At 46.9% G+C, this 27,345-nt stretch overlaps 1 protein-coding gene across 10 annotated transcripts in view; it reads right to left on the bottom strand.

Moving 5' to 3' along the window:
- The window catches only part of TMEM94 (transmembrane protein 94), a 36,427-nt gene extending 19,494 nt beyond the window's left edge, over positions 1-16,933 (bottom strand). For 3 of the 10 annotated variants that reach the window (XM_041726738.1, XM_041726739.1, XM_041726745.1), the window contains exon 1: positions 628-849. In XM_041726738.1, the coding sequence (XP_041582672.1) occupies positions 628-681 (54 nt within the window). In that variant the 5' untranslated portion in view covers positions 682-849. Of the gene's footprint in view, positions 1-627; positions 851-4,614; positions 4,745-15,676; positions 15,879-16,444 lie in introns of those variants that run through there. The other 7 variants (XM_041726737.1, XM_041726744.1, XM_041726741.1 and 4 more) reach the window with 6 other exon arrangements.
- Between the last annotated feature and the right edge of the window lie 10,412 nt (positions 16,934-27,345).

The following is a 27,345-nucleotide window of genomic DNA, read 5'->3' as shown; positions in this document are numbered from 1 at the left end:
TGCAGGTGGGGAGGGGACCCAAAGCTGGACTCCACGTCATGCCTAAGTCACTGAAGCTGGGTCTTTTTTAGTAGCCATGATAAATCTCTTCTTAGCTTGGCTAGACACAAATTGAGTCTTTTTTCAGCCAGGCAAATCAAAGCCTCAAGCTTCTTCCTCTTCCGGCCTCCTGCTGACCTTGGCACTTCCACCCATCTTCTTCTTCTTGCAGCCTCCCAGACTGAGGAACAAATCAGCCGGGCCCTGGTTCCTCCCAACTCAACAACGCATGTGGTCCAGCAAAAAACAAAAACCCTTCCTAGCCCCAAGGAGGGCTGACATCCAGGCCCAGGGCTTCCCGTTACCCCCAGGTCCCAGCATAACTCAACAGGATGCTCCACTGGGACGCTCAGCTCCAGTCTTGCTCTGGGTGACTTGGGAGCCTGGATGGCAGCTCCCTAGACACACGGGCATTGGGATTCCCATTCTTAGCCTTCTTCAATCCTAGCTACCTCATAATCTGAGCTGCCTCCGGTGCAGCACCCATTTTCAAGACTTGTGGCAATTACTATGCCACAAAAGCCTTGCACACAAAGCAGAGAACAAGGCGTTTGCAACAGAAATATAAAACCAAGTTAGCATACTCACTTTGGTGCATTTGCCCTGAAGGGGCATCCATAGCTCTGTCTGCTTAAAGAGCATGTGGTAGAGCCTGAGCCACAAGGAGTCAACTACAGAACTTCCAACACCACCCTCAAGGAGAGAGGAGTAGAGGCAGGAACAGAGAGAGAGAGAAAGGGTGAGAGGAGAGAAAAAGAGGGGAGTGGGCTGGGGAGCGTGGGAGCGAGGAGCCGGGAGCCTGTGCCGCAGAGGATCCGTGCAGAGTGAAGCTTCAGTCTGCTGATTAATTCAGCCTATTTCCAGTCACGCTGCAGATTTAGGGAGGGAGGAGGAGGCAGTGCAGCAATGGAGCTGTGGGAGGGAGGGAGAGGCAGAGGGAGGGAGGAGCCCGGTTGAGAGGAGAAAGTTTGTAGATGCTTTGCCAGATGCCCAGGAGCTTGGCCCAGTGATCAGAGGCCACCGAAGGGTGAGCAGGGGGGCGGCTGCAGCCAACAAGGTGTGCTTACGTACACCACCGGGAGGAGAGGCTGTGCTGAGCGGGCTGCTGGAGCCCGAGGGCTCTCTCCCCAGACCACCCCTCCTTGGCCCCAAGTCACTGGGCAAGGTGGGGGCCTGCCATCCACAAGAGCTTCCCCCAAATCACTCAGAGACTCCCAGTATGGAGCCATGCCAACAATAGCTCTTCCCACAGTTGTAGCTGCAGGAAGGAGGGGAGGGGGGACTTGCCAGTTATTAATAGCAGCACATCCAGCGTGGAAGGGGGAAAGACTGGCAACTGAGAAGCCTGGAGCAGTGACTTCTAGGAGGCAGAGCAGGGGACTGGAAGCCAGCAGAAGAATCCAGTGGAAGAGTCCAGAGAAAGAGGGAAGAGCCAGCAAACAGGAAGGGCTTCTGAGGATTCCAATACCTTCGACCTAACACCTTCCCACTAGATAGCAGGGGTTTGGGGGTACTCCCAACAGCAGAGCTCAGCCAGCAGCTGATAAACACGCAGTCACATTTAGACATACCTGCCAAAGAGCTTCTGGGACAGGAGCCCCCTGCAGACACAGGGCCTTAACTCCCACCCAGGGACCTATGATTCCAGGAGCAGCAAGCAGAGCCTGAGCATTGATCGCTCCGGGACTCTGAATTTGACACACAGGCAGCTCCCTGCACAGACCCCCAAAAGGCCCTGGGAGTAAACCGGAAACATCTCAGCCTATGTCCAGGCCACTCTTAGGAAGGGGCTGCAAAACCCCAAGGGAGAGGAAGCAGCCAACAGGTCCAATAACTAGAGAGTGCAGGCTAGACCCTGAGCACTCCTCTCCAGGGCCCTGTTTCCCAGACAACACCGACAACACCATCTCTACCATCTCCACCATTGCCAGCTGCAAGGAGGGGGAGAGAGAGAGCCTCAGCTGAGTTCAAGCCAGCCTCTCCTCTCCCCCTTCTGAAGCACAGCTCCTTGTCCTCCCACCCCACCCCTGCCAAATCCAGATCTGAACGGGAGCAGAAAAGGAGGGGCCATGACGTCCAGAAGTTAAGGGTAGGAGGTCTCCCTGAGGAGGAGTCAGCTACACATTGGGCTGCAGCCTTAGCAGACCAAGGAGAGACCAAGTGTCCCCCTGTCCCCTGCTCCCAGGACACACTTCCCTCTCACTCCCAACCAAGGCCCTGCTCTGTGGGGGCCATAGCTAAGCAAACATTCTCCCTCCTGTGTGACAAGCCCTAGAAAGAGCAGCTCACGGGGCCTAACCCAGGGCTCCGCAGGACTTCCATCCTGTCCCCTTCTTACACATGAAAAGTGGAACACTGCACCTAAGAAACAAGTCCAGACATTCACCACTACAGCCTGTCCACCACAGGGGACTGGCGACCGAGGAAAGTAGGTTCGGATGGGACACGGAGGACTGGTAGGTCATGAAGGGGTGGGGGAGCAGAAAAGCAGCCAGCAATAGCCAAGCTGATCCTGGGCTACCGCCAGGGAATGCCAGGCCCCTCTTGATCAACTTCCGCCACCCAGCTCTCTGCATTCCCACGCCCTCCACCCTCAGAAGCCCTGAACGTTGGAGGTCACTGGGGTAATCTTTAGAAACCACGTATACAACTCACAAGCCACTTCCAGTAGAACCTCTGTCCAGTTCTATTTCTTCAGTGCTTATACTATTATTTCCTCAGCTGGATCACAAGCCTCTCCAAACTGGAGGGGGGGTGACCCCGCCAGAGCCTAGAGCTCCACCAACCCCAAGTAGGTATTCCATGAATACGGCTGACAATGTTTCTAGTTCAGAACTCATCTCTCCAGAAAGACAAAGAGGATAAAGAAAAATCCTGTAGGCAGAACGGCCCCTGAGAGTGATCCCTCCCAAGCCCTGGAGTGTTCTTGCTCAGGCTTGAGAGAGAAGCCAGCCCGCTGGCTCACAGAACTTTGTTTCCCCGGCTTGCTAGGAAGCAGTGTTTCACCAACAGGTTGGAACCAGAGGACAATGCTGTCAGCCTCACCCCGGCTGGCCACCACATCACACAACCGCAAAGCTTCTGGAGGCTGCCCCCCATCACTGAACAATGCACGGCTCTTGTAATTGGATGTGGCGGCCTTGCATTCAGGCTAGGGACAAAGTAAACGTAGCTTTCCCTCTGTGCAATCGTGCATAGGATGGACACCTGCAGAGCAGCCAGGGGCATCTGTAACCAGGAGGCTGCACACAGCTGCTCCAGGTTCAGGCCCACAAGCCTGATCCACAGCCGGCCCAGAGGCATGTGAAGCCTGGAGCTGAATGAGCCAGCGGGCAGGCAGGCACCACCAGGGACCCAGCGTGTGGACCCACTGCTCCTTCTCCAAACCTTCCAAGATCTCTTTGACAGGAAAATTGCCGTCCTTAAGTTCAAACTGATAAATATTCACCAAGCCCTTGCTGCGCGCCAGGCTCTCCACTAGGAAGGAGCCAGGGACACTGGGATAGAGTGGGATGGGCAGATTGTTTCAATTCAGCGTGGTGGGCACAGTGGTGGAGGTACTACTATGAATCCTGGAAGGAGGGACTTCTGGAGGGGGAAGGAGGACTTATCAGGAGAAGGTGATGGGGCTTGAAATAAAGAAGAGTAGGAGTTTGTCAGGAAAAAAAAAGAGCCTAAATGTGGACAGCGTACCCAAACCCTAAAGCATGCAGAATGACAAGTGGTAAAGGCAAAGTAGGGGAGGCTAGGGAACCAGGGACAACGGGCAGCAGTGGGATGACGGTGAACTTTGCTCGTCACATTCAGTGTTTCAGCAGGTGGCGTGGAGCTACTGCAGACTCTTAAGCAGAGGTGACAAAAGCCAGCTCTGCATTTTGGACACCTTTCTCTTACAGCAAGTGGGGAAAGGAGATGAGAGAAAGGGGACCTATAGGATGCTGTGCCAGAAGTCCAGGCAAGAGACAGAAGGACCTCCCCTGGGGCAGTCTTTGTCACAGGGGAAGGATACTCCGATTGCCAACAAATCCACTGCCTATCGAAGGCAGTATACAGAGGCTGGGAGGTGTACCTGCATCAGGCTGGGAGGAGGGGGCCGACCTTGCCGGTGCCTGGGCCTCCTGGCTCCTTGCCTCCAGCTGGTTATGCAGCTGTGTTTGGAGTCTGACTGAGGAGCTCTTCCCTAACCACAGAGAGGGTGCCCAACAGTACTCAACATGGCTCAGCAGGTTGGGGCAGAGCCCTAGCAAAGAGCAAACAAATGAAATTACACACCCCTGGGCAAGAGGTGGAAGACTGGCTCAGAGCCAACCCAAATCAGAAACCTGCTCCCAGGCCGGCATGCTAACTGGTCCCCACCCTCTGGTTTGTGCTCCCAGCTCCCTGAGTGCTTCCCAGCCCAGTAATAGCACTGTCTCAGGGGGGACCGCCATCCCACACCCCAATCCTGAGAGCCAAAGCCCCCTCTCTCACTTTTGGTTTAAAGCCCCCAAAAGAGGAACTCCCAGGCCAACGCAAGTAGGGAGAGTCCAACAGAGACACATAGATAATACCCATCAGGTCACAAACGTGGCCTACCGTGCGCTTCTCCTTCACATCCATGGGCCCAGAGTACTGCAGGCATGCCCAGATGAATGCGGTCACCCCCAAAAGGAAGGCTCCTCCCCGGCATGTACAAGGACCAGTGACTCTGTCACTGTCACAGCATCTGGCAAGAAGGAAGGGAGAGACCCCATCAGTCCAGGGTGCTGCATGGGCAGCTAGTGAGAAACAGGATGGTATATACACAACAGAGAGGCTCGTGGAAAAGACTGGAACCCTGGACGCCCGGGCCCAGCCAGCCCTGTCCTGGCAGCACAGTTTCCCCAGGTATCTAGCTGTGAGTGGATTGCACCCTGAGGCTGGGAAGGAGAAGGCAGCACAGGGCTGGCTGGAAGTCCGAAGCTTCCCCTCTATGAACCCTCATTTTCGGACGCACGCTATATGTTGCTCCATGTGCACTCTGGCTCACTGACTTGCAGCAAGCAGGAGAAACCTTGGCTTCTCAGCTTTTTTAAAAAATAAAGACTAGGGGCACCTGGGTAACTCTGGTTGGACGTCTGTCTTTGGCTCAGGGCATAATCCCAGATCAATCGATCATTTGATTCGATCATCGAATCCCGTGTCAGGCTCCCCGCAGGGAGCCTGCTTCTCCCTCTGCCTATGTCTCTGCCTCTCTCTGTGTGTCTCTCATGAATAAATGAATAAAATATTTTAAATAAATAAATAAAAAATAAAGACTAGGGGTGCCCATCTGGCTCAGGTGTATATTCGAGCCCCACATTGGGTGTGGAGATGACTTAAATAAATAAAAACTTAAAAAAAAAAGTAGAGATTAGGAAAAACAATGAATTGATTAATTTTAAAAATAAAGAAAGGTTAGCATTAAGGTAAACTGGAACCCACCCACATGTGCCCACAAACATGCCCACATGCACATGCCCACACACATGTGCCCGCACATGCACACCCAGACACATATGCCCACACACACACATGCCCACATGCCATACAGCTGAGCTTCTTGTGTGCTTTGCTGACAGGGCAGTGCTCCACAGGCACCTGGGCAGATACCTACCGGGATGGGTGATCCAATCTGACAACCATCTGGAAAATGAAGACTAGTCCTATCTCCCCACACAACCCCTGATCCTCACCCACCCATCCTGGCAACCAACCACTTTAATAATTTCACACTGGGGAGTGTTTGGGTAGAGTGCCACTGAGTAATCTGGTTCGGTGCCCGGTGACTACTTGTGGAGAAAGCATTAACCTGCTGACTAGGGCAGTTCTTTCTGGGGCCTATAGCAAAGCCTCATGGAGTAGAGCTTGTCAGAAGCCCAGAAGAATTGATCCAGAAAAGAGCTGTCTAGAAACAATAAAAAAAGCTGCACCCAGAGAGCCCAGCCAGGAGGCCTCAGCTCTGCAGCCACCAACTCCACTCCAAAACCCCGTGTGATTCCTTGCAAGGTGGCACTAGTGCTGACCTGACAGGCCTGTGCTTCCACGTCTCTCCCTACCCCTGCCCTTTGCAACCAAGGCTTTCAGAGCTGAGTGAGCTAGCCCCAGAGGGTCAGAGACAGATGGTGACACTGGAAGCAGCCTCTCAATGCAGTGACATTTGGTCTTTGGCAGCCAACTGAAATGGGATCCTGAGAGGTTGAATCCATGTCTCCCCAAGGCCGCTCTGACTCACACAGCCCAGTCCCTGTTTACAAGTACAGCTCAAGGTCCCCATGCACCCCATCCCAGCAGGGCCTGGATGAGGTAGTTGCCACACAGGGCAAGGCACCAGAAGCCAGATGGGGATTGTGCTTGGCTCCTTCTGCCAACACAACAGGAGTGAAATAACTCTGCGGCCAGCTGGAACCACAGCATTCAGAGAGGGCAGCCAGGAGCAGGACATTTTTCTAAGAGTCTCTGTTTTCCCATCACTCTATATGTGGGATTCTGGGAAAGAACAGTCCTCACTGTCTAATCTGAAACCAGCCGCTAGATCCTTAAAGGGCCAGTTCTACCTCTGGTCCGTTGTGAAAAAACGCACAGGCTTCGAAGCCACATACCCCTGGTTCAAATCCTGGCTCTAACATGTAACAAGCGCCAAGTGCCCTCGGCAAATTACTTGTCTCTCTGAGCTTCAGTATCCTCGTTCATAGAAAGATGCCTATTCCGGGATCCCTGGGTGGCGCAGTGGTTTAGCGCCTGCCTTTGGCCCGGGCGCGATCCTGGAGACAGGGGATCGAATCCCACGTCAGGCTCCCGGTGCATGGAGCCTGCTTCTCCCTCTGCCTGTGTCTCTGCCTCTCTCTGTGTGTGACTATCATAAATAAGTAAAAATTAATAATAAAATAAAATTTTAAAAAAATATGCCTATTTCACAAAGAAGCAACAAGAATTACATAAAATATTATATGCAGAGGGTCTAGTACTGTATTTAGCATATAGTAAGTCTTAATAAACACTTGGACCAGGAAACAAGAAATATGAACAAGGTGCCACCTAAGTGAAGAATAAACTCAAAAGTAAGAAGAGGGTAACTGGCTGGCTCAGTAGGTAGAATATGGAACTTTTTTTTTTTTTAAGATTTTATTTATTTATTCATGAGAGACACAGAAAGAGAGGCAGAGACACAGGCAGAGGGAGAAGCAGGCTCCACGCAGGTAGCCCGATGTGGAACTCGATCCTGGGTTTCCGGGATCATGCCCTGAGCTGAAGGCACACGCAAAACCACTGAGCCATCCAGGTGTCCCAGAACATGGTACTCTTGATCTCAGGGTCATGAGTTCGGCCCCGCACTGGGCCTAGAGCTTACTTTAAAAAGGGGGGGGGGGCAGCCCCGGCGGGGGGGCAGCCCCGGTGGCCCAGTGATTTAGCGCCGCCGCCTTCAGCCCCAGGTGTGATCCTTCCAGACCAGGATGGAGTCCCACATTGGGCTCCCTGCATGGAGCCTGCTTCTCCCTCTGCCTCTCTCTCCCTCTCTCTGTGTCTCTCTTGAATAAATAAATAAAATATTTTTTTTAAAAAGTAAGGGGAAGAAGAAAACGAAAGGTATAAATACTATAAAATATGTAAAACTCTTTATTTGCAAAAGACTCGATCGTATAGGAAAAATTCTAAGGGATAGAACAAGTAAGTGTGTAAGTTTACAAGATACAAGGTCAAAATACAAAATGCAAATATAGATTAAATTCCTATATGTTATAAGGGATAACTTATATATAAGTTATATAGTGAATACGTAGGGATGACTTTTAAAAATATATACGTAAGGCCGCTATGCTATTGAGAGAAATTCAAGACCTAAATAAATGGAGAGATATACCATGTTCATGAGTTAGAAGATTCAATATTAACATGTAATGTTTAAATAATTAAATTAAATGCTAACATTTATATTAATATATTCATCCCATAACCCTGAGATCATGACCTGAGCCAAAATCAAGAACCAGATGCTTAACTTACTGAGCCACCTAGGTGCCCCCAATATTAATACATACCCACTTGAATGGCTATAATGAAAAAGACTGACAATATTTAGTGTTGATGAGGATACAAGCTCATAAACTGCTGGTGGGAATGTCACGTGGTACAACCACTCTGGAAGACATTTTGGCAGTTTCTGATAAAGTTGAGTATCCAGGGCCACCTGGGTGGCTCAGCAGTTGAGCATCTGCCTTCACCACAAGGGCTTGATCCCAGATCCAGGGATCAAATGGGCATCAGGCTCCCTGTGGGGAGCCTGCTTCTCCCTCTGTGTCTCCGTCTCTCCTCCTCTCTGTATCTCTCATGAATAAGTAAAATCTTAAAAGAAAAAAAAAAAGGAAAAAAAGTTGAGTATCCACTCACCATACTTCCCAGTGATGAAAACATACTTCCTCAAAAAGAACTGTCTACAAATGTTCATAGCATCTTTATTTAAAATGGCCAAAAGCTGGAAACAATCCAAACGTCCATTCACACGTGAATGAACTGTGGTATATCCATACAATGGAATTCTGTGCAGCAACCAAAGGGAGTGAGCTACCGATACAATGCAACAATGTGGCTGAATCTCAAAAACATTTGCTGAGCGAAAGGAGCACAAGAGAGGGCATAGCATATGATCTCATTTCCATAAAATCTAGAACAGGCAAAATTAATCTATAGTGACAATTGGGCGGCCCAGGTGGCTCAGCAGTTTAGCACCACCTTCAGCCCAGGGCCTGATCCTGGAGACCCAGGATCAAGTCCCATGTCAGGCTCCCTGCATGGAGCCTGCTTCTCCCTCTGCCTGTGTCTCTGCCTCTCTGTCTGTCTCTCATGAATAAATAAATAAAATCCTTTTAAAAAATTTAAAATTTATAGTGACAATAAGCAGGTGAGGGGTTACCTGGGGTTACAGGGAGGGAAAAACTGTAAAGGGCACAGGAGCCTTTAGTTCAATATCTTGACTGTGGGTGGTGGTTACAAGGGTGTATATATTTGTCAAAACTCTTTGAACTCTATACTTAAACAGGTGCATTTTATCATATGGAAAAAATGCCTCAGTAGATACGGCTGATTTCTAAAAAGTAAGGTGGGGGGATCCCTGGGTGGCGCAGCGGTTTGGCGCCTGCCTTTGGCCCAGGGCGCGATCCTGGAGACCCGGGATCGAATCCCACGTCAGGCTCCCGGTGCATGGAGCCTGCTTCTCCCTCTGCCTGTGTCTCTGCCTCTCTTTCTCTCTCTCTCTCTCTGTGACTCTCATAAATAAATAAAAATTTAAAAAAATAAAAAATAAAAAGTAAGGTGGGATCTAAGTTCCAACTAAATTAGCTCTACCAACCTCTAAAATGCCTAGCACATGCAAGGTTTGGTGGATATGAAGGAGAAGGGTTGGGTGCCTGGGTGGCTCATTAGGTTAAGCATCTGCCTTTGGCTCATGTCATGATCCCAGGGTCCTGGAATTGAGTCCCACATCCCCAACTGGACTATCTGCTCAGTGGGGAGCCTGCTTCTCCTTCTCCCTCTGGCATTCCCCCTGCTTGTGCTCTCTGGCTCTCTCTAGCTCTCTGTCAAATAAATAGAATCTTTAAAAATAAATAAATAAATAAATAAATAAATAAATAAATAAATAAATAAGAAGGGTTGATGAAGGAAACATTTATCCAGTGCCTACTGTGTGTAATAACTGTATGTATTTACTCAATGTAAGGAATAGTCTTATTTTCACAAAAGTATAAGATATGATCCCTTCACAACAGGGATTTATAATACAGCCAGGCTTTGAATATTCTGAGAAAATATAACTGATATTTAAGTTGGCGTTGAAATACCAAATGAGAATTGAAACAGGGGTGTGGGGGCCAGGAATCCCTTGCTGAAAGAAGCCAAGGCCCAGGGCACCTGCATGGCTCAGTTCGTTGAGCAGCTAGCTGACTCTTGATTTTGGTTCAGGTCATGATCTCAGGATTGTGGGATCGAGCCCAGCTTCAGGCTCCATGTTCAGCATGGAATCTGCCTTAGATTTTTTCTCCCTCTCCTTCTGCTTCCCCCCAGCTCACATTCTAAATAAATAAATAAACTCTTTAAAAAATAATAAAAAGAAGCCAAGGCTCAAGCAGTGCACTTAGGAAAGCTTAAGAATGAGAAGAGTGGGCAGCCCTGAGTGGCTCAGCAGTTTAGTGCCGCCGCCTTCAGCCCAGGTGTGATCCTGGAGACCCGGGATCAAGTCCTGGAGACCTGGGATCGAGTCCCACATCAGGCTCCCTGCATGGAGCCTGCTTCTCCCTCTGCCTGTGTCTCTGCCTCTCTCTCTCTCTCTCTCTCTCTGTGTGTGTGTGTCTCTCATGAATAAATAAATAAAATCTTAAAAAAAAAAAAAAAAAAGAATGAGAAGAGTGAGAACAATCCAAGCAAGGACTAGAAGTCTCAACAAAGGCATCAAGGAAGAAAAGCATGGAGCCTTTTAGAAATATGGTGATCTGGGGTGCTGGGTGGCTCAGTAGTAGGTTAAGTGTCCCACTCTTGATCTCAGCTCAGATTTTGATCTCAGGGTCGTGAGTACAAGCCCTGTTGGGCTCCATGCTGGGTGTGGGACATACTAAAAAAACAGGGGAGGGGGAAAGAAAAATGGTGATCCGATCTGTTCAATTAGAGCAGAGGATCTAAGAAAGAGAGAAGAAATAAAGGACTATATTGAGCAGGGAATCAGGGGCCAAAATGGATAGGTGCATAAACGCCAAACCAAAATAACCCTGGGGAGTCACTGAAGGTTCTGAGCAAGTTCCAGTATTTTGAGAAGGTAGAGAATGGTTCAGAAAGGGAAGGAAGGCGATCCCTGGGTGGCTCAACGGCTGGGTGTCTGTCTTGGGCTCAGGACGTGATCCCAGGATCCGAGATTGAGTCCCACATCAGGCTCTCTGAGAGGAGCCTGCTTCTCCCTCTGCCTATGTCTCTGCCTCTCTCTGTGTGTGTCTCTCATGAATAAATAAATAAATCTTTAAAAAAAGGGAGGGAAGGGAAAGAAATTACAGGCAGAAGAAGTAGATGAAAATTATAATAATCTTGGTTTGCCAGGATGAGTATCTAGACAAAGGCAGCATAGTAGCCATGGAAACAAAGGGATGGATGCTTCCTGCTGCCAAGTTCAGAACCAGCTCACAAAGAGCTAAGTAGGTGCCCAAGATTCAGGTTGAGGGCAAGCTGAGGAATTGACTGTCCTTCTAATTCCTTCCAACACAACCTTCGTTAGCTGCACTTATATTCTAACCATAACCAAAACACCGAAAACACAATGGGGTGGACTGGTATTCAGTTGAGTAGCTGTGCCCAAAGGGTACTAACTGATGGACTGATGTTCAGTTGTGGGTAGGTTTTTAATAACAAGCCTCAGGGTTCTATCCTTGGTAGTGTCCTAATCAATATTTTTATCAATGACCTACTCTGAGGGGGTGTTGGGGGGGGACTCAACATGAGTGGTATCTTTTATATAATTAGAACTGCATAAAAAATGGAACAAATAAAAAAAGAAGAAAACAAAACAAAAAATGGAACAGGAACTCCTGGGTGGCTCAGTGGTTGAGCGTCTGCCTTCAGCTCAGGTCGTGATTCCGGAGTCCTGGGAACGAGTCCCACATCGGGCTCCCTGCACAGAGCCCCTGCTTCTCCCTCTGTCTATGTCTCTGCCTCTCTCTGTGTGTCTCTCATGAATAAATAAATAAAATCTTTAAAAAAAAAAAAAAAAAAGGAACAGGCTTCCCTGAGAGACAATGAATTCCCCAGCATCAGAGGGATCCAAGCAGAGGCTGGAAAATTATGAAGATAATAATACATCAGGTAGCAAATAAAAGATAACCTTTTATGATGTCTTCTAACCCTGAGAGACAAAAGAGATCAAGAAATCCAGTAGCTTCTGCACATGAAAAGATGCTCAGTTCCACTTGTAACAAGAGACGTTCACGTTAGACCCCAAGAGAACAAAGTTTGGAAGGCTTTCACCACCAGACTTCAAGGTTTTTAAAGCCACAGTAATTAAGGCAATGTGGTATTGACCTGGTAATAGAATATCCAAAAATAGATCCAGATATATATGGTCAATTGATTTTTTGAGAAGTCTGCAAAAGTGAAGAAAGGTAGTATTTTCAACACACTGCACTGGAAAAATTGGAACATTCAGATTAAGAGAAAAGAAGAACTTGGAAATACAGCTTGCACTATACACAAAAATGGATCTGATACCTAAATGTAAAATTATAAGATAGGAGAAAATCTTTGTGACTTTGGCTTAGATTTCTTAAGTACCAAAAGCACAGCTCACAAAAGAAAAAATTATTAAGTTGGAACGGAGTGGCTGTGGACAAGAGTCGGAGGGGAGGAATCTGACTGTACATATATTTATACCTTTTGATTTTCAAACCATGTGAAAATTTAGAAAATTAGCAATAATTCTGGATATATGCCCCCAAAGAAGTGAAAACAGAGACTCCAACAAGTATTTGTATACTCAAGTACCTAGCAGCATTATTCACGGTAGCCAAAAGGTAGGTGCAAGCCAAGTGTCCATCAACAGATGAATGGGTAAGTCAAATGTGATCTACACATACAATGGAATATTACTGAGCCTTAAAAAAGTAAGAATAGTCTATCATATGCTATGACATGGATAAACTCTAGTGACTTTACACTAAGGACAAATGCTATATGATGATTCCTCTTATTTGACATTCCTGGTGTAAGCAAACTCCTACAGACAGCAAGGAGAATGGTGATCGCCGGACACTGGGGGCAGGAGGGGACATGAAGAGTTAGTGCTAAGGAGGACAGAATTTTAATTTGGGCAGATGAAGAAGTTCTGGAGATGGATGGTGGGGATGTTTGCACAACAGTGTCAATGCACTTCATGCTACTGAATCGGTTCAAATGGTCAATTTTATGTTATGTATATTTTACCATGATAACCAAAAAATCACTAACTTCTGACTCTGATTTTGCAATTAGCTCTGGCTTATGTTACAAAGCAATACTCTTCCCTTTAAGGATATATATGCTCTTTTAAACACACCTTTGATATTCTCTCTAGTGTATATCCTTTCCAAGTATTTCCCAGTATTTTTCTGTTCGCCTTTCTATGAAGGAATATTCCTATCACAAATCTCTTTCTCAAAAGGATCCTGAAATTAAGAAAACTAGGTTCATATAACTATACTGAGGTTTCTGGTTTCCCAAAGGCCACTGTAAGCCCTTGAAAGGGTCTCCATCCCTTGAGCACCCCTGGTTCCCCCACCACTTGGGTCTCTGGAACTAGGGAAGCCCAAAGCAATCAGTGTGAGATGTGCCCAGCTTGAGGCAGGCATCTTGGCGGGTCTAAATCTGGCCCTTACCCTACTTGCCATACCATGTGACCAATACTGTTTACTACCGTCTCAGCAGCCACAAGCAAAGCTTATTATTACACAAACCCCTGATCACGAAACCACACATTCTGGTTGGCGGGTCAGTTCCGGCAGAAGAACATTCCCGCTACAGCTTTGGCCTACCCTTGAGTTCACCTGTGCTACTGGACACAAATCCAGGCTTAGAAACCAGGGTTCAAACAACATTTTTTTTTCAAACAATATTTTTAAAGGAGGCTATCTTTTAGGTAAAGAAAGACACTCTCAAGGAAACAACACTGACACAATAACAAGATAAATATTGACACACATGTAGGAGTGGAGAAGTGCCAACCATGACCTAGAAACTTCTCACTTGAACATCAGGAATGGATTTAGAGTCTTTGTGTCTTTCCAACTGGGGAGGTTTATAAGAGTTCATCCTGGACTCACCAGGTAAGGTTCAATAAAGCCTCAAGTGTAGGTAGTATTTACATTAGCACTCCTCCCCCTCTCTACAGAAATTGTTTCCCAAGCTCAACATTAGGGAAAGAGCATTGAGGAAGAACCAAAGGATCGTGACCTTCACTTCTCATTAGTTGGGCAGGAGTTAAGCTTTCCAAAAGGCTGATTCTCAACACTTGGAGCTGGCACTCCCTAGCAACTTCTCAAAATAGAAATGTGAAGGGCTTTCTGTTTTCCTCCATTTCACCGCCCAACCCTGGCTCTCTCCATCTAATCTTCTGATGTCGGGTCACCACAAACAAGGGACAGGGTAAGGCTGGTGGGGGGGAGTTCAAGGGCAGTTAACTCTCAATTATTTGACGGCTGATTATCAAGGGGATGGTTTGTACTTCACCTCCCTGGCCAAGGAACTGTTCCACGGTACCCACCAGTTTCTCTGTTTGAAGTTCTAACACAAAGAACCAGTGAACAAGGAAGTTAGAGCTAACACAGCAGCTAAAATAAGACTTCAGAGAATTTGTGGATTTTATTTGAACATGCTGCCCCTGTTCCAGGGTTAATAATAGGCTATGTTCTGATGTGTTCTGATCTTTAGAGTGATTTTCAAACTTTTTTACTCCATGGAACATTTTTATTTTATTCTAGATGATGAACCTTACTTGTGCCATTGCTTTAAAAAAAAAAAATTAAAACTACCTGTTAGAATACTAAGATCGGCCGTTCTTTTCCCAAGATTACCATGAAGACATACCATAGTGATACTTCTTTTTTCCGTGGTTCTCAAGTGTTTTCTGCCTCTACACTGTTCTTACACAAAACACATCCCCATTAATAACACTACAATTGTTCTCCCAAAAAACAGACAGCCTACCTTGCTCTGACTCCATCCTTTCCTGCCCTCTCAGCTGAGAATCACTGAAATCATTTCACCTCAAAATATTTATAAAGAAAAAAAAATTTATAAAGACTACAATAAATATTAATACAAGAAATCAGCCAGGGAACTACCTGTTGGTTACTTACAAATAATGAATGCAAAAATGTATTATGAACTTAGTAAGTGGGTGGCCTAGTAAGTGGGTGGCTCAGCGGTTGAGCGTCTGCCTTTGGCTCGGGGCATGATCCCGGGGTCCAGGGATCGAGTCCTGCATCAGGCTCCCCACGGGGAATCTGCTTCTCTCTCTGCCTAAGTCTCTGCCTTTCTGTTTGTGTCTCTCCTGAATAAATAAATAAAATCCTTAAAAAAAAAAAAAAAAAAGAATCTAGTGCTGGTGCTCATGCCATATATACCTATAGATAGAGATCCTCCACATACTATCTCTAACGCAAGCAATTACTCTGCAAGAAGCTCAGAAAAGTTAAGGAACTTTATTTCTCAATCGCACCTAGCAGACAACTGGTCTGGTGGATAAAGAACTTCAGACTCTTACACTTCAGAGTGCCAGTCCTGGCTCCAGGTGACCCTGCCCCTGCCTCTTTGCCTCTCCCAAAAGTTACTCTCCACATTTGTAAAGTTAAAGCGTTAAAACTCTTCCCTCCCCACTTCCACCGTCCTAAAGTGTCTAAGAGTACCCAGGGAATAGCTGAAGTACGTCGCTAAAGCGGAGTGTGTTGGACAAAGCAGGAGAAAACCATCAGCTCCTCTGATGCAAAAATCACAGGCTTGCAGGAAAACAGGCTCGGTGCAAACCTCCCTCCTTTTTTTCCCCTGGAGCCACACAAAAACTCGGAAGAGAGGGTGGGATGTGGCAGCACGTGACCAAATCAAGGAACACGCCAAAGTGCAGCCCGTGGTTCCACACCAATGAAAGAAGGGCAGGGTTTCCCTGGCACTTGGCACCGGGCACCCGGCAGGGGCTCCCACCGCGCACGCGAGGGACTGCGAGCTGGACTTCAGGGCTGTGCAGCAGGGGAAGGAGGGCGCGGCGGCAAGCACAGCAGTCGGTTTGCAGGATGGCAAGTATTATGTTCCTATGGTTGCTTCTAAGGAGTCTTTAAACGCTTCTGTAAAGACGGAAAGAAAAAAGAAGAAGAAGGAAAAAAAAAAAAAAAAGGCAGGGCACGCTCCAACTGCACGGTCACCGGGCCGCTCGGGGTCAAGGCCCTTGGGCTCCATCCACCTGGACACGGACGTGGTCAGCACGAGGGCCCAGGTGGCAGCTGAGAGCGCGCGCAGCAGGGACAACGGTCTGAACCGGGGGCTGGGGGCGCGGGTCCCCCAGGGGCCCGTCAATACACCGCAGCCCCCTGAGCCGGGGCCCAGACACCCCCACCCTGGGGCCGGGATTCATTGTTGGCAGGAGGCTCCCATCGGACGCGGGACCCCCAAGGGGCCGAGCCAGGGCCGAGGGCAAGTGTGAGCACCCGGGGAAAGGAAGCGGCCGGGAGCTGGAGGCAAGAGCCGGTCCCCGGACTCCGCCTCCGAAGAGATCCCCCGAGGCCATTTCTTGGGTGCAGACCCCAGACTCCTCTCTCCCTGGCCAAGAATCCAGAGGGCGTGGAAGGCCGAGCCCCACGCCCCCTTGCTTCCCTGCTCCCCTTGCTCGGGCCACCGGCCTCCTGGTACTTACCGGGGCCCGGGGGGCTGTCCTCCTCGCCCGCGTCCTCTTCCCTCCCTGCCCCCTCCTCACTTCGCGTCCCCTCCTCCAGGGGCCGCGGCCATGTCCGGTGCTGGCAACTCTAAGGGGGCTTGCCTCCCTTCTCAGACAACCGGGGCGCCGCTAGCAGGCCAAAGTGCTGGACGCCGATTGGTGAAAACCCGAGACGGGCGGGGAGTCCTGGTTTCTTATTGGCTGCGGAGCGCGCTAGACTGTAGCTGAAACAGTCCCTCTGGGAGCCTGGCGGAATTAAAGGCCGAGCGCTGCCGGCGGGAGAGTAGGGACCCGCTGTCCACCTGTGGGTGTGTGGCTCTGGCGCTTTCAGGTCCAGAGGTCCTGACCAGAGGCGAGGGCACGGCTTCCACCCCAATTACTTTTCCTATGTATATATCCTAAAAAGATAGAGCCCCACCCAAGCCGCCTTTTTTTTCTTTTTTAAAATCAGCCCTTTTGTAGAACGCCAGGATCTGCTATTTCTTCTAAGCTCCCCTCTTGTTGCTGTGAGCAAATGCCTAGAGACACCTGGCTTAGAGACCTCGGAGAGAGTCCCTCGGAGACTAATACTGCAACTGAACCAAAGCTGGAGAACCTAAGGCAAGACTTCAGTTTTCCCTTCAGCTCAGCTGTACCCTAAAGGGAAAAAACAAGCTTAAAAAAAAAAAATTTTTTTTTTTTCTGAGATAATTAGAGAAATCGCCTGGGAGAGCTCTCTTGGGAAAACAAAGCAAGCCTGTGTCAGTATTTACTTCAGTTTTCCCAGAGATGGAAGTCTGGAGACTTGTTTTTTTGTGTTTTGCTTCTCTGTCTGTTTATAAAATTAAAAGAGGGTCATGGCTGGCCTTGGGAAGTAAGAGCCCCCTTCCCCCATTAATGAATTTAATTATATAATTAAAATCTCTCTTCTCAGCTGAACAAGAAGATATTTTGGTATCTACTCTTATATGTTTCAACTGTTCTAGCCCTGGCTTAAAACATCATGTTACCTTTCTGCACACAACAATCTTCTGCAGTTTATCTTTTGCAAATAGACACCTCTCTATACAGGGAGATCTCTGTATCTCTCTTCCTGACATTCAAGGCCCCTTATAAATCAACTCAGACATATGTTTCCAGGCTAATTCCCCACAGGCCAAACTATTCCTGCAGCCGCATAGATTCGCCATCCTCTAAATGCATCTGGGACCCTCCCACCTCTGCTCTTTTTCCCAAGAGGTTCCCTACCCTTTGAAGATTCCTTCCGACCAATAAAGCCAACCTTCAAATACACGCCCATCCTGAAAATTCACCTCTAATGCTCCCTGCCCCAAAGCCGTCCCTGACTTTGAGTCATTGAAATTCTCACTCTCTAGTGCTGTTTCTGTTGCCGCCTTTACGGAAGTAATGCTTTGTAAAATATTATTTTTGTAAGACCTGGAGCTCCCAAAAGGCAGCTGGCTTATCCTGGCAGCCCCCACAGCACCTTACTCAGAACCTGCACCCAGTAAATGTTTGTTGAACCGATCTAGCCAATCGCCTGTGCCTTATGTCGTTCTATTTCATCTCAGAAGGTTTATGTGGCCAACAAATGTATCATAGTCATCCTGCCCTGCTCCACCTTGTACCTCAAGTCACCTCTGGCTGCACTTGTTTCTCTGCTCCACTGGGTTTTATGAATATCACTCAATAAACTTAAACTGTGTGTCTACCAGTTTAAGGAGCTGTGCTACAATCCTTCATCCCCCCCCCCCCACGACCATTCCCAAAGTCATAAAACTTTGCTGAAGAAGTAAATTGAATAAAGCTAAAACGCGAGGGGGGTGGTCCTGGGTCGCTCCGTTGGCTAAGTGTCTGCCTTTGGCTTAGGTCATGATCCTGGGATGGTCCTGGGATGGAGTCCTGCATCAGGCTCCCTGCTCAACAGGGAGTCTGCTTCTCCCTCTCCCTCTGGCCCTCCCCCTGCTTGTGTGCTCTCTCTCTCTCTCTCTCTCTCTCTCTGTCACATAAAATTTTTTAAGTGATTAAAAAAAATCAAGCCAAAACATGCCAGCGTACCCAGTCTAAGTTCACCCTGGCAAGACTTTTTGCATCTCTGAGATCCCTGTGGCCATGTCTTGATGTCTATCTAGCAATACCAGGCACCTGTACCAATCCTTCATTTTTCTGAGCCTCATCTGTCTCCATATCAAAATAACCGTGATGTGAGGGGTGGCTCAGTTGGTTAAAGAGCCAACTCTTGATTTAGACTCAGGTCATGATCTCAGCATCATGGAATTGAGCCCAAATCAGGCTCTGCTTTCAAGGGGGAGTCTGCTTGAGGTTCTCTCTCTCTCTCTCTCTCTCTCTCAAATCTTAAGGAAGAAAAAAAAAACCTTTATGTGGAAACCAAAGCCTTCCAGTGGATATTCCTCATCTACTATTTCTTTTTTTCAACATTCCTCCAAAAAAGAGAAATCTGGGATCCCTGGATGGCTCAGTGGTTTAGCGCCTGCCTTTGGCCCAGGGCGTGATCCTGGAGTCCCGGGATCGAGTCCCACGTCGGGCTCCCGGCATGGAGCCTGCTTCTCCCTCCTCATGTGTCTCTGCCTCTCTCTCTCTCTCTATCATAAATAAATAAATAAATCTTAAAAAAAAAAAAAAAGAGAGAGAGAGAGAAATCCCTCTTCCTTTCCCCATCTGTATTCTTAGTCCCTTCCCCTACCCCAGCCTCACATGCTATATCCCATCCCTAGGACTCAGCTTATCCTGTTCCCTGGGACTGAAATGCCTCTTAACTCCTGTCTTCCTGGATAACTCTCTCTCATCCTCTCTGTTTGCCTCAGATAACTATCACTTCACTTAACACATTGTTTTCTGTCTTTGACAGGAAGATAATAATGCATTACCGTCAACTATATATTCTTCAATTTAAGGGACACCTAAGTGGTTCAGTTGATTGAGCATCCAGACTCCTGATTTCAGCTCAGGTCATGATCTCGGAGTCGTGGACTCAAGCTCCATGTCAGGCTCTGGGCTCCACACAGATTCTGCTTGAGATTTCCCTCTCTCTCTCTCTCCCTCTGCTCCTCCCTGCCTTCTCAAATAAATTAATTACTTTTTAATCTTTACAATTTTTTAGAAGATTTTATTTATTCCATGAGAGACACAGAGAAAGGCAGAGACATAGGCAGAGGGAGAAGCAGGCTTCCTGTGGGGATCTCGATGTGGGACTTGATCCCAGGACCCTGGGAAACCTGAGCCAAAAGCAGACGCTAAACCACTGAGCCATGCAGGTGTCCCAAATTATTTTTTAAAAATAAAAAGGGTGCCTGGGTGGCTCAGTCAGTTGAGCATCTGCCTTCTGCTCGGGTCATGATCTTGGGATCCTGGGATCAAGCCCTGAATCAGGCTCCCCCCTCAACAGAGAGTCTGCTTGTCTCTCTCCCTCTGCTGCTTATGCACACACTCTCTCTCAAAATCTTTTTATAAATAAATAAATAAATAAATAAATAAATAAATAAATAAATAAAATTACAATAAAATTGTAACACCTAGACACCTGGCTGGCTAAGTCAGTAGAGCATGTGACTTTTTTTTTTTTAAAGATTTTATTTATTCATGAAAGACATAGAGAGGCAGAGACATAGGCAGAGGGAGAAGCAGGCCTCATGCAAGGAGCCCGATGTGGAATTCAATCCCGGATTCTGGGATCATGCCCTGAGCCGAAGGCTGATGCCCCAACATTAAGCCACCCAGGCATCCTAAGCATGTGACTCTTGATCTCAGGGCTATGAGTTCGAGCCCCACACTGGGTGTAAGGATTACTTAAATACAATATTTTTTTTTAATTACAATAAAGAAGACCTATCATATCATAAATAATAGGAATAGTAATAATAAAAAAGGAATAGTAATAATCTGTGAATATCTAGTCTTCTCTCCTCTTACTTGTTAAGGAAGATTCTGTGCCTGTTAGGTTCCCAGATCATTGGAATAATAGGGGAAAAGTAGGCCTGACAAGGGCAGAGTCTTGAGTGATTTAGTTTACTTTGGGTAGGATGAGGAATTACCAGCTGGTGAGAACAGATGGGTTTTAAAAGAGCACAGGAGTGGGGCACCTGGGTGGGTTAGTTAAGTTCTGCCTTAAGCTAGGGTCATGATCTCAGGGTCCTGGGATGGAGCCCAGCATCGCTGCATCTGCTGCATCGGGATCCTTGCTCAGCTGGGAGTCTGCTTCTCCCTCTCCTTCTGTCCTTCCCCCCACTAATGCTTATTCATGATCTCGTTCTCAAATAAAAGAGCACAGAAGGAAGCAAGGAGAAGAGTCAAGATAGTATGGATTCAAGAAGAGGTGGAGGAAGTTTGGAGCAACAGGAGAGAGAAGCTTTAGGGCAGGGGGAGAAATTCCTTGGGTGAATAGGTGAAATACCTTTTCCCTATTATTCTGATATTGTATGATGATCAGTGATCAGGGAACCTAGCAGGTAGAGACAGAATCCTCAACAGACAGGAGAAGGGAAAGAGAAATGAACAATGGGATTTTAAGAAGGTTTCTTATAAATCATTCATGTAATTCACCCCCTTCGGCATTTTTCTTGAGACTACAAAAAGATTTGAAGTTGCTTTGGGATTATTTTTGGATGCCAACTTACATTTCCTTTTTTTTTTTTTTCTTAAGATTGTATTTATTCATGAGAGACACAAAGAGAAAGGCAGAGACATAAAGGGAGAAGCAGGCTCCCTGCGAGGATCCTGATGCGGGACTCGATCCCACGATCCCAGGATCATGACCTGAGCCAAAGGCAGGCACTCAACCACTGAGCCACCCAGGTGCCTCCCTTGTATAGGATTCTGTATAGACACTGGACATATCTATCTATAGGCGCTATATAGTTAATAGCATTACCTGTTTATGTGTCATTTCTCTTTCTGTGAGTCCCTCAGAGTCCAAGGACTGTGTCTTATTGATCTTTGTGTCACTATTGATTAACAAAGTGCCTAGCACACCATAGATGTCTAATGTTTATTGAATAAATGAACTAGGGTCCAGTTATCCCCTTTCTGTAGCATCTTCAGTTACTTCTTTTCCATCAGCTCTTTTCCCCCAGCTTCTCATAGGTCTCTCATAAACACTCATAAGTCTCTCCTGAAAACAAAAGGAGAGGGATAGTAGAGGGAAAAGAGAAGAAGAAGGGGAGGCCCTCTCACACTAAATGTGATGTTCCTCTGCCAGATGGCTCATGGATCTGCCATAAAGAAGCTCCCTCTCCTTCCTCAGTGTAATGTCTCTGTTATACTAGCCAGTGTATAACACCTACTGACTTCACCTTAGCTCCAGCCAACAGACAACCACTGCTTCATTTGTTTTGGGGCCCTGTGGAGTTTTTGAGAGATAGAACTGAATCTGTCCATGTAGAATGACTTTAAGAAACATGTTTCAAATGTTGTAAAATCAGCCTGGAATAAATACCTCTGGAACTGACCAACAACGTCATACTATGTTGGCCTACCTGCCAATTGGTCAGCACATGTTTACTGAGCCCCTTGTATGCGCCAGGCCCAGGACTGGATGCTGGGCATACAGTGGTGAACAAAACTGACAGGATCCCCATCCTCACGCCACTAATATTCTAATGGAGGAGACAAGGCATTAAACAAATACATAATTACATCAGAAGTGTGCAAGGGGTACCTGGGTGGCCCAGTGGCTGAGCATCTGCCTTTGGCTCAGGTCGTGATCCCGAGGTTCTGGGATCAAGTCCCACACTGGGCTCCCCGCAGGGATGCTGCTACTGCCACTGCCTATATCTCTGCCTCTTTTTGTGTCTTTCATGAATAAATAAAATCTTTTTAAAAAGAAGTGTGCAAACAAGCATCTTTAGTGGAATCCTGGAGTTCTTGGGTGGCTGGGGTAGGCTTTCCTGAAGAAGTAACATTTAAGCTGAAATCTGAAGAATGATTACAAGGTGGCCAGACAGGGGCATCTGGGTGGCTCAGACAGTTAAGCATCTGCCTTCAGCTCAGGTCATGACCCCAGGGTCTTGGGCTCGAGTCCCACATCAGGCTCCCAGCTCACTGGGGAGTCTGCTTTTCCCTCTGCTATTCCCCCTGCTTGTGATTCCTTTATCTCTCCCTCAAATGAATAAATAAAATCTTAAAAAAAAAAAAAGTTAGCCAGACAAAGGGAATGAAAATAAGCCCTGCAAGGAGAGAGGGCATGTGTAAAGGCCCTGAGGAAGGAAGATATGAGACCAAGGAACTGAAGGAGATTCCCACATGAGTGGATCAGAGATGGGGAGAGCAGAGTGGTGGAGACAAAGCCAGAAGCAGGGTGTAGGGGGTTGGGGGTGGGACAGCTCATGAGGGGTCCTCTGCAACACCTTGCAAGTATTGAGGCTCTATTCTGAGGGCACTAAAAAGCTCTTAGAAGGTTTTGTTTTTGTAAGTAACCTCTATACTCAACATGGGGCTCAAACTTATGACCCTGATATCAAGAATCACCAGCTCTACCCACTGAGCCAGCCAGGCACCTCTCTTGGAGGGTTTTAAACAACAGAATACCAGGGTCTGTTTGGCACTTATAGAAATACTAATTTTGACTTCTGAGTTGGAAATGGATTGTAGAGAAGCAAGAGCAGCTTGCAGAAGCCCAGAGAAAAGGCTTGGCCATAATCTGCTCAACATAGCCCCTGTACTGAGATGACAGCAGCCCAAGTGGCAAGAAGTAGATGTATTCAAGGGATATTTAGCAGGTGGACTAGGCAAAAGGTAGTGATGGATGGGACGTAAGGTCCGGGGAGAAAGAGGGAGGGATGACTCCAGGTTTCTATATGCTGGACCTCATATAGGGTCAGTTCTAATGGCAAGGTACTTCTGCTCAGCAACAGTACCTCTATATGGTCAATTTAGAGCAAAACACGAACATAGCATTATCCAGAAAACTCGACTGTTATGAGATTTCATTTCTTCTGGATGCAGATCTGAGACATGAATCAGAGACCCTGAGTAACTCCACAGGACTGATGCATGTTTTGAACAAGCTCTGGCCCCTGCACTAGAGCATCCCCCTCCTAGCCCTAGCCTCTATACCTAATCATCTGTTTAAAGTCCGAAGGATGAGGAGCTCCTGGGTGGCTCAGTTGGTTGAGCATCTGATTCTTGATTTCAGCTCAGATCTTGATCTCAGAGCCCTGAGATCGAGCCCTGCATCAGCCTACCTGCTCACTGTGGAGTCTGCTTGTCTCTCTCCCTCTGTTCCTCCCCCTTTTCCTCACCCTCTCTCAAAATCTTTTTTTTTAAAAAGATTTTATTTATTTATTTGAGAGAAAGAAAAAGAGCACAGGCAGGGGGAGGGGCAGAGAGAGAGGGAGAGGAAGAAGCAGGCTCCTTGCTGAGTAGGGAGCCCAACATAGGCCTCAATACTAGGACCTTGGGATCACCACTCAAGCCAAGCCCAAGGCAGACGCTTAACCAACTGAGCCACCCAGGTGTGCCTCAAATAAAATCTTGAAAAAGGAAAAATAGGGCAGCCCCAGTGGCCCAGCGGTTTAGCGCCACCTTCAGCCCAGGGCGTGATCCTGGAGACCTGGGATCAACTCCCATGACGGGCTCCCTGCATGGAGCCTGCTTCTCCCTCTGCCTGTGTCTCTGCCTCTCTCTGTGTGTCTGTCATGAATGAATAAATAAAATATTTAAAAAATAATAAAAAGGAAAAATAAAGGTGGCAGGATGAAATGGTGATCGTTGAAGATCCCTGAGCTGAAATTCTTTCAATTCAACTGAGCACTACAATCAGAATTAGAGTCCCTTGCCAAAAATCGGTGTTGGGATCCATATCCTGCCAATGGCTGAGTATCTCTATTGTGCCAAAGTTCCAGCACTTCCAGGCTCTTTTGAAGGATAACCAAAGAATCAAGGGACATAAGCAGACAGTTCACACACGAAGAAATTAAATATTAGGAATAAGTTTTTTGGGGGAGGGGTGCCTGGAAAGCTCAGTTGATTAAGCGTCTGCCTTTGGCTCAGGTCATGATCCCGGGGTCCTGGGATCGAGCCCCACATGGGGCTCCCTATTCATCAGGGAGCCTGCTTCTCCCTCTGCCTGCTACTCCCCCTGCTTGTGCTCTCTTTCTGTCAAATAAATAAAATATTTTTTTAAAAGGTTTTTTTTTATGGAAAGGGTTCAATCTCACTATTAAAGAATATTAAATTAAAACTTACACAGAGGGATGCCTGGGTGGCTCAGTGGTTGAGCATCTGCCTTTGGCCCAGGGTGTAATCCTGGAATTCCGGGATCAAGTCCCACATCAGGCTCCTGCAAGGAGTCTGCTTCTCCCTGTGTCTCCCATGAATAAAAAATAAAACATTTTAAAAAATAAAAAATAAAATAAAACTGACACAAAGGTGCATTTTTCACCTATTCATTAGATAAGAAAATTTAATAATGCTGAAGCTGTGGTGAAACTTGTATGTTTATACAGTATATTTTCTTATTGCAATGTGTATTGTTACAATATCTTTGCTAGTCAACCTGACCATGAAATGATCAACTCTCTGTTTTGATTCTCTCTTTCTCTGGTAATACAATTTCAGGAAATATTTCCAAAGCGGTGTGTGAGTGGGCACACCTTAAACTTACCCAATGTTATATGCCAATTATATCTCAATTTTTTTAAGGGGAAAAAGAAAAAGAAAGGCTAGGGTGCCTGGGTGGCTCAGTGGTTGAGCATCTGCCTTCAACTTAGGTTGTGATCCCGGGCTCCTGGGTTCGAGTCCCGCATAGGGAGCCTGCTTCTCCCTCTGCCTGTGTCTCTGCCTCTCTGTGTCTCTCATGAATAAATAAAATCTTTAAAAAAAAAAAAAACAAAAGAAAGAATAGGCTAAACTATTGGGTGGGGTATCTATAGAGGGTCATGGTAGAACTTCGAACAAACTATAAGATGTGTGGTCACAGATTATGGCCAGATGGCATGCACCCCAAAAGGGAATTTTCAGGAGGAAGAAAGGGAAATGGTCTGGAAGCAGGCACAAAAGCAGGGAAAACCATGCTGCTGCTTCTCAATCCCAAGGTACTTGGGTTTGAGAGAAATACTCCCTCCGCTCAAAGGCTACAGGAGAAGTGGTCTCTTTATGGGAAAGCCACTCCTCAGGGCAAGGGAAGGGATAGTAAGAGAATCAATTTGAAGATCTTGAGGCTGTTAGAGATTTTCCTCACAAAGAAACCAGGGCTTCCAAACCAGGGTTGGAGGGAGACAGCAGGGGAAGAAGCCATGAGGAAATGGCCCAAAGGAGGGAGGGAGATAGATAAGCATTTAGGATACTAGGAACTGGAAATTGAAGATCCGTGAAATCACTTGAGCTGTTGATTCTTTCTATTTTATTTATTTTATTTATTTTTAAGATTTTTATTTATTTATTTGAGAGAGATAGAAATAGCCACAGAGATAGCAAGAGAGAACATGAGCCAGGGAGGAAAGGGAGATGCAGGCTGTCTGCTAAGCAAGGAGCCCAACGAGGGGCTCGATCCCAGGACCCTGGGATCATGACCTGACTCAAAGGCAGACACTTAACTGACTGAGCCACCCAGGCACCCCGATTCTGTTTTTTTTTTTTCCGATTCTGGGTTTTTTAAATATTTTTTCTATGTTTTTTTTTAAAGTAGGTTCCATGCTACAACATGAGGCTTAAATTCACCACCCTGAGATCAAGGGTCTCATTCTCTACTGACAGAGCCAGCCAGGTGCCTCTAAAGTTTTATTTTTAACTTCTCTCTACACGCGATGTGAGTCTTGAAACCACAATGTCGAGATCAAGAGTCTTGTGCTCCACTGACTGAGCCAGAGTCAGCCAGGCACCCCAGAGCTGTCCATTCTTTCCTGGGTAGTTCCTACTGCCCTCAGCCTCCTTGGTTCTCAAGAGCCTTTTGCCTTTAAGTTGTGAGTGACATTTTTAGAAGAAGGTGCTCCTTTAATATCTGCAACAACTCAGAGTTATGTCTCACTGATGAGGAGGGCCTTTTCTTGAGCCCTTTGAGTCACTCAAATGGTCCAAGGGAGAACTATGTTAAAAATATGGAGAACAGGGGATCCCTGGGTGGCACAGCGGTTTGGCGCCTGCCTTTGGCCCAGGGCACGACCCTGGAGACCCGGGATCAAATCCCACGTCGGGCTCCCGGTGCATGGAGCCTGCTTCTCCCTCTGCCTGTGTCTCTGCCTCTCCCTCTCTCTCTCTCTCTCTCTCTATGTCTATCAAAAATAAATAAATCTTTTTTAAAAAATGGAGAAAAAGCAATTCTGAAACTTGTTTGTCCTGCTAAAAGATGGTCCTGAAACAAGGCGCACAACTTCACAACACAGCATGAGCATCTGGTTGCATTCCCTTTGAAATACACAAATCTTGGGGTGATAATAGCCCAACCATCAGCAGGAGAATGGGTGGACAAATGGTGGCATATCCATACAAGGGAACACCACACAACACCCCAAAAAATGAACCACTGAATACCCATCACAATATGAATGAATCCCAAAACAGTATGCTGAAGGGAAGAAGTCAGACATAAGAGATCACACACAGACTCCACTTACATGAACTTCTAGGACAGGGATGAGGGGGACGGGGGACGTGAGGACTGATTTCAAAGAGGCACGAGGAATATTTAGGGGGATGAAGGAAAGGTTCTATATCTTGATCAGAGTAAGTGATTTAATGGATTTATAATTTATCAAAACCCATTAAACTACAGGGGCACCTGGCTGGCTCAATCAGTAGAGCATACAACTCTTGATCTTGCGGCCATTGAGTTCCAGCCCCCACATTAGGTGTAGGGATTACTAAGTAAATAAATAAACTCTTTTAAAAAACCTCATCAAATTATACAGTTAAAATCTGTATGTTTTACAGTGACTTTACAGGTAACA

This window comes from Vulpes lagopus, chromosome 12 (assembly GCF_018345385.1).
Source record: "Vulpes lagopus strain Blue_001 chromosome 12, ASM1834538v1, whole genome shotgun sequence".
NCBI lineage: Eukaryota > Metazoa > Chordata > Mammalia > Carnivora > Canidae > Vulpes > Vulpes lagopus.
Note: the sequence above shows the minus strand (reverse complement) of the source record. Positions and strands in the feature narration are given on the sequence as shown.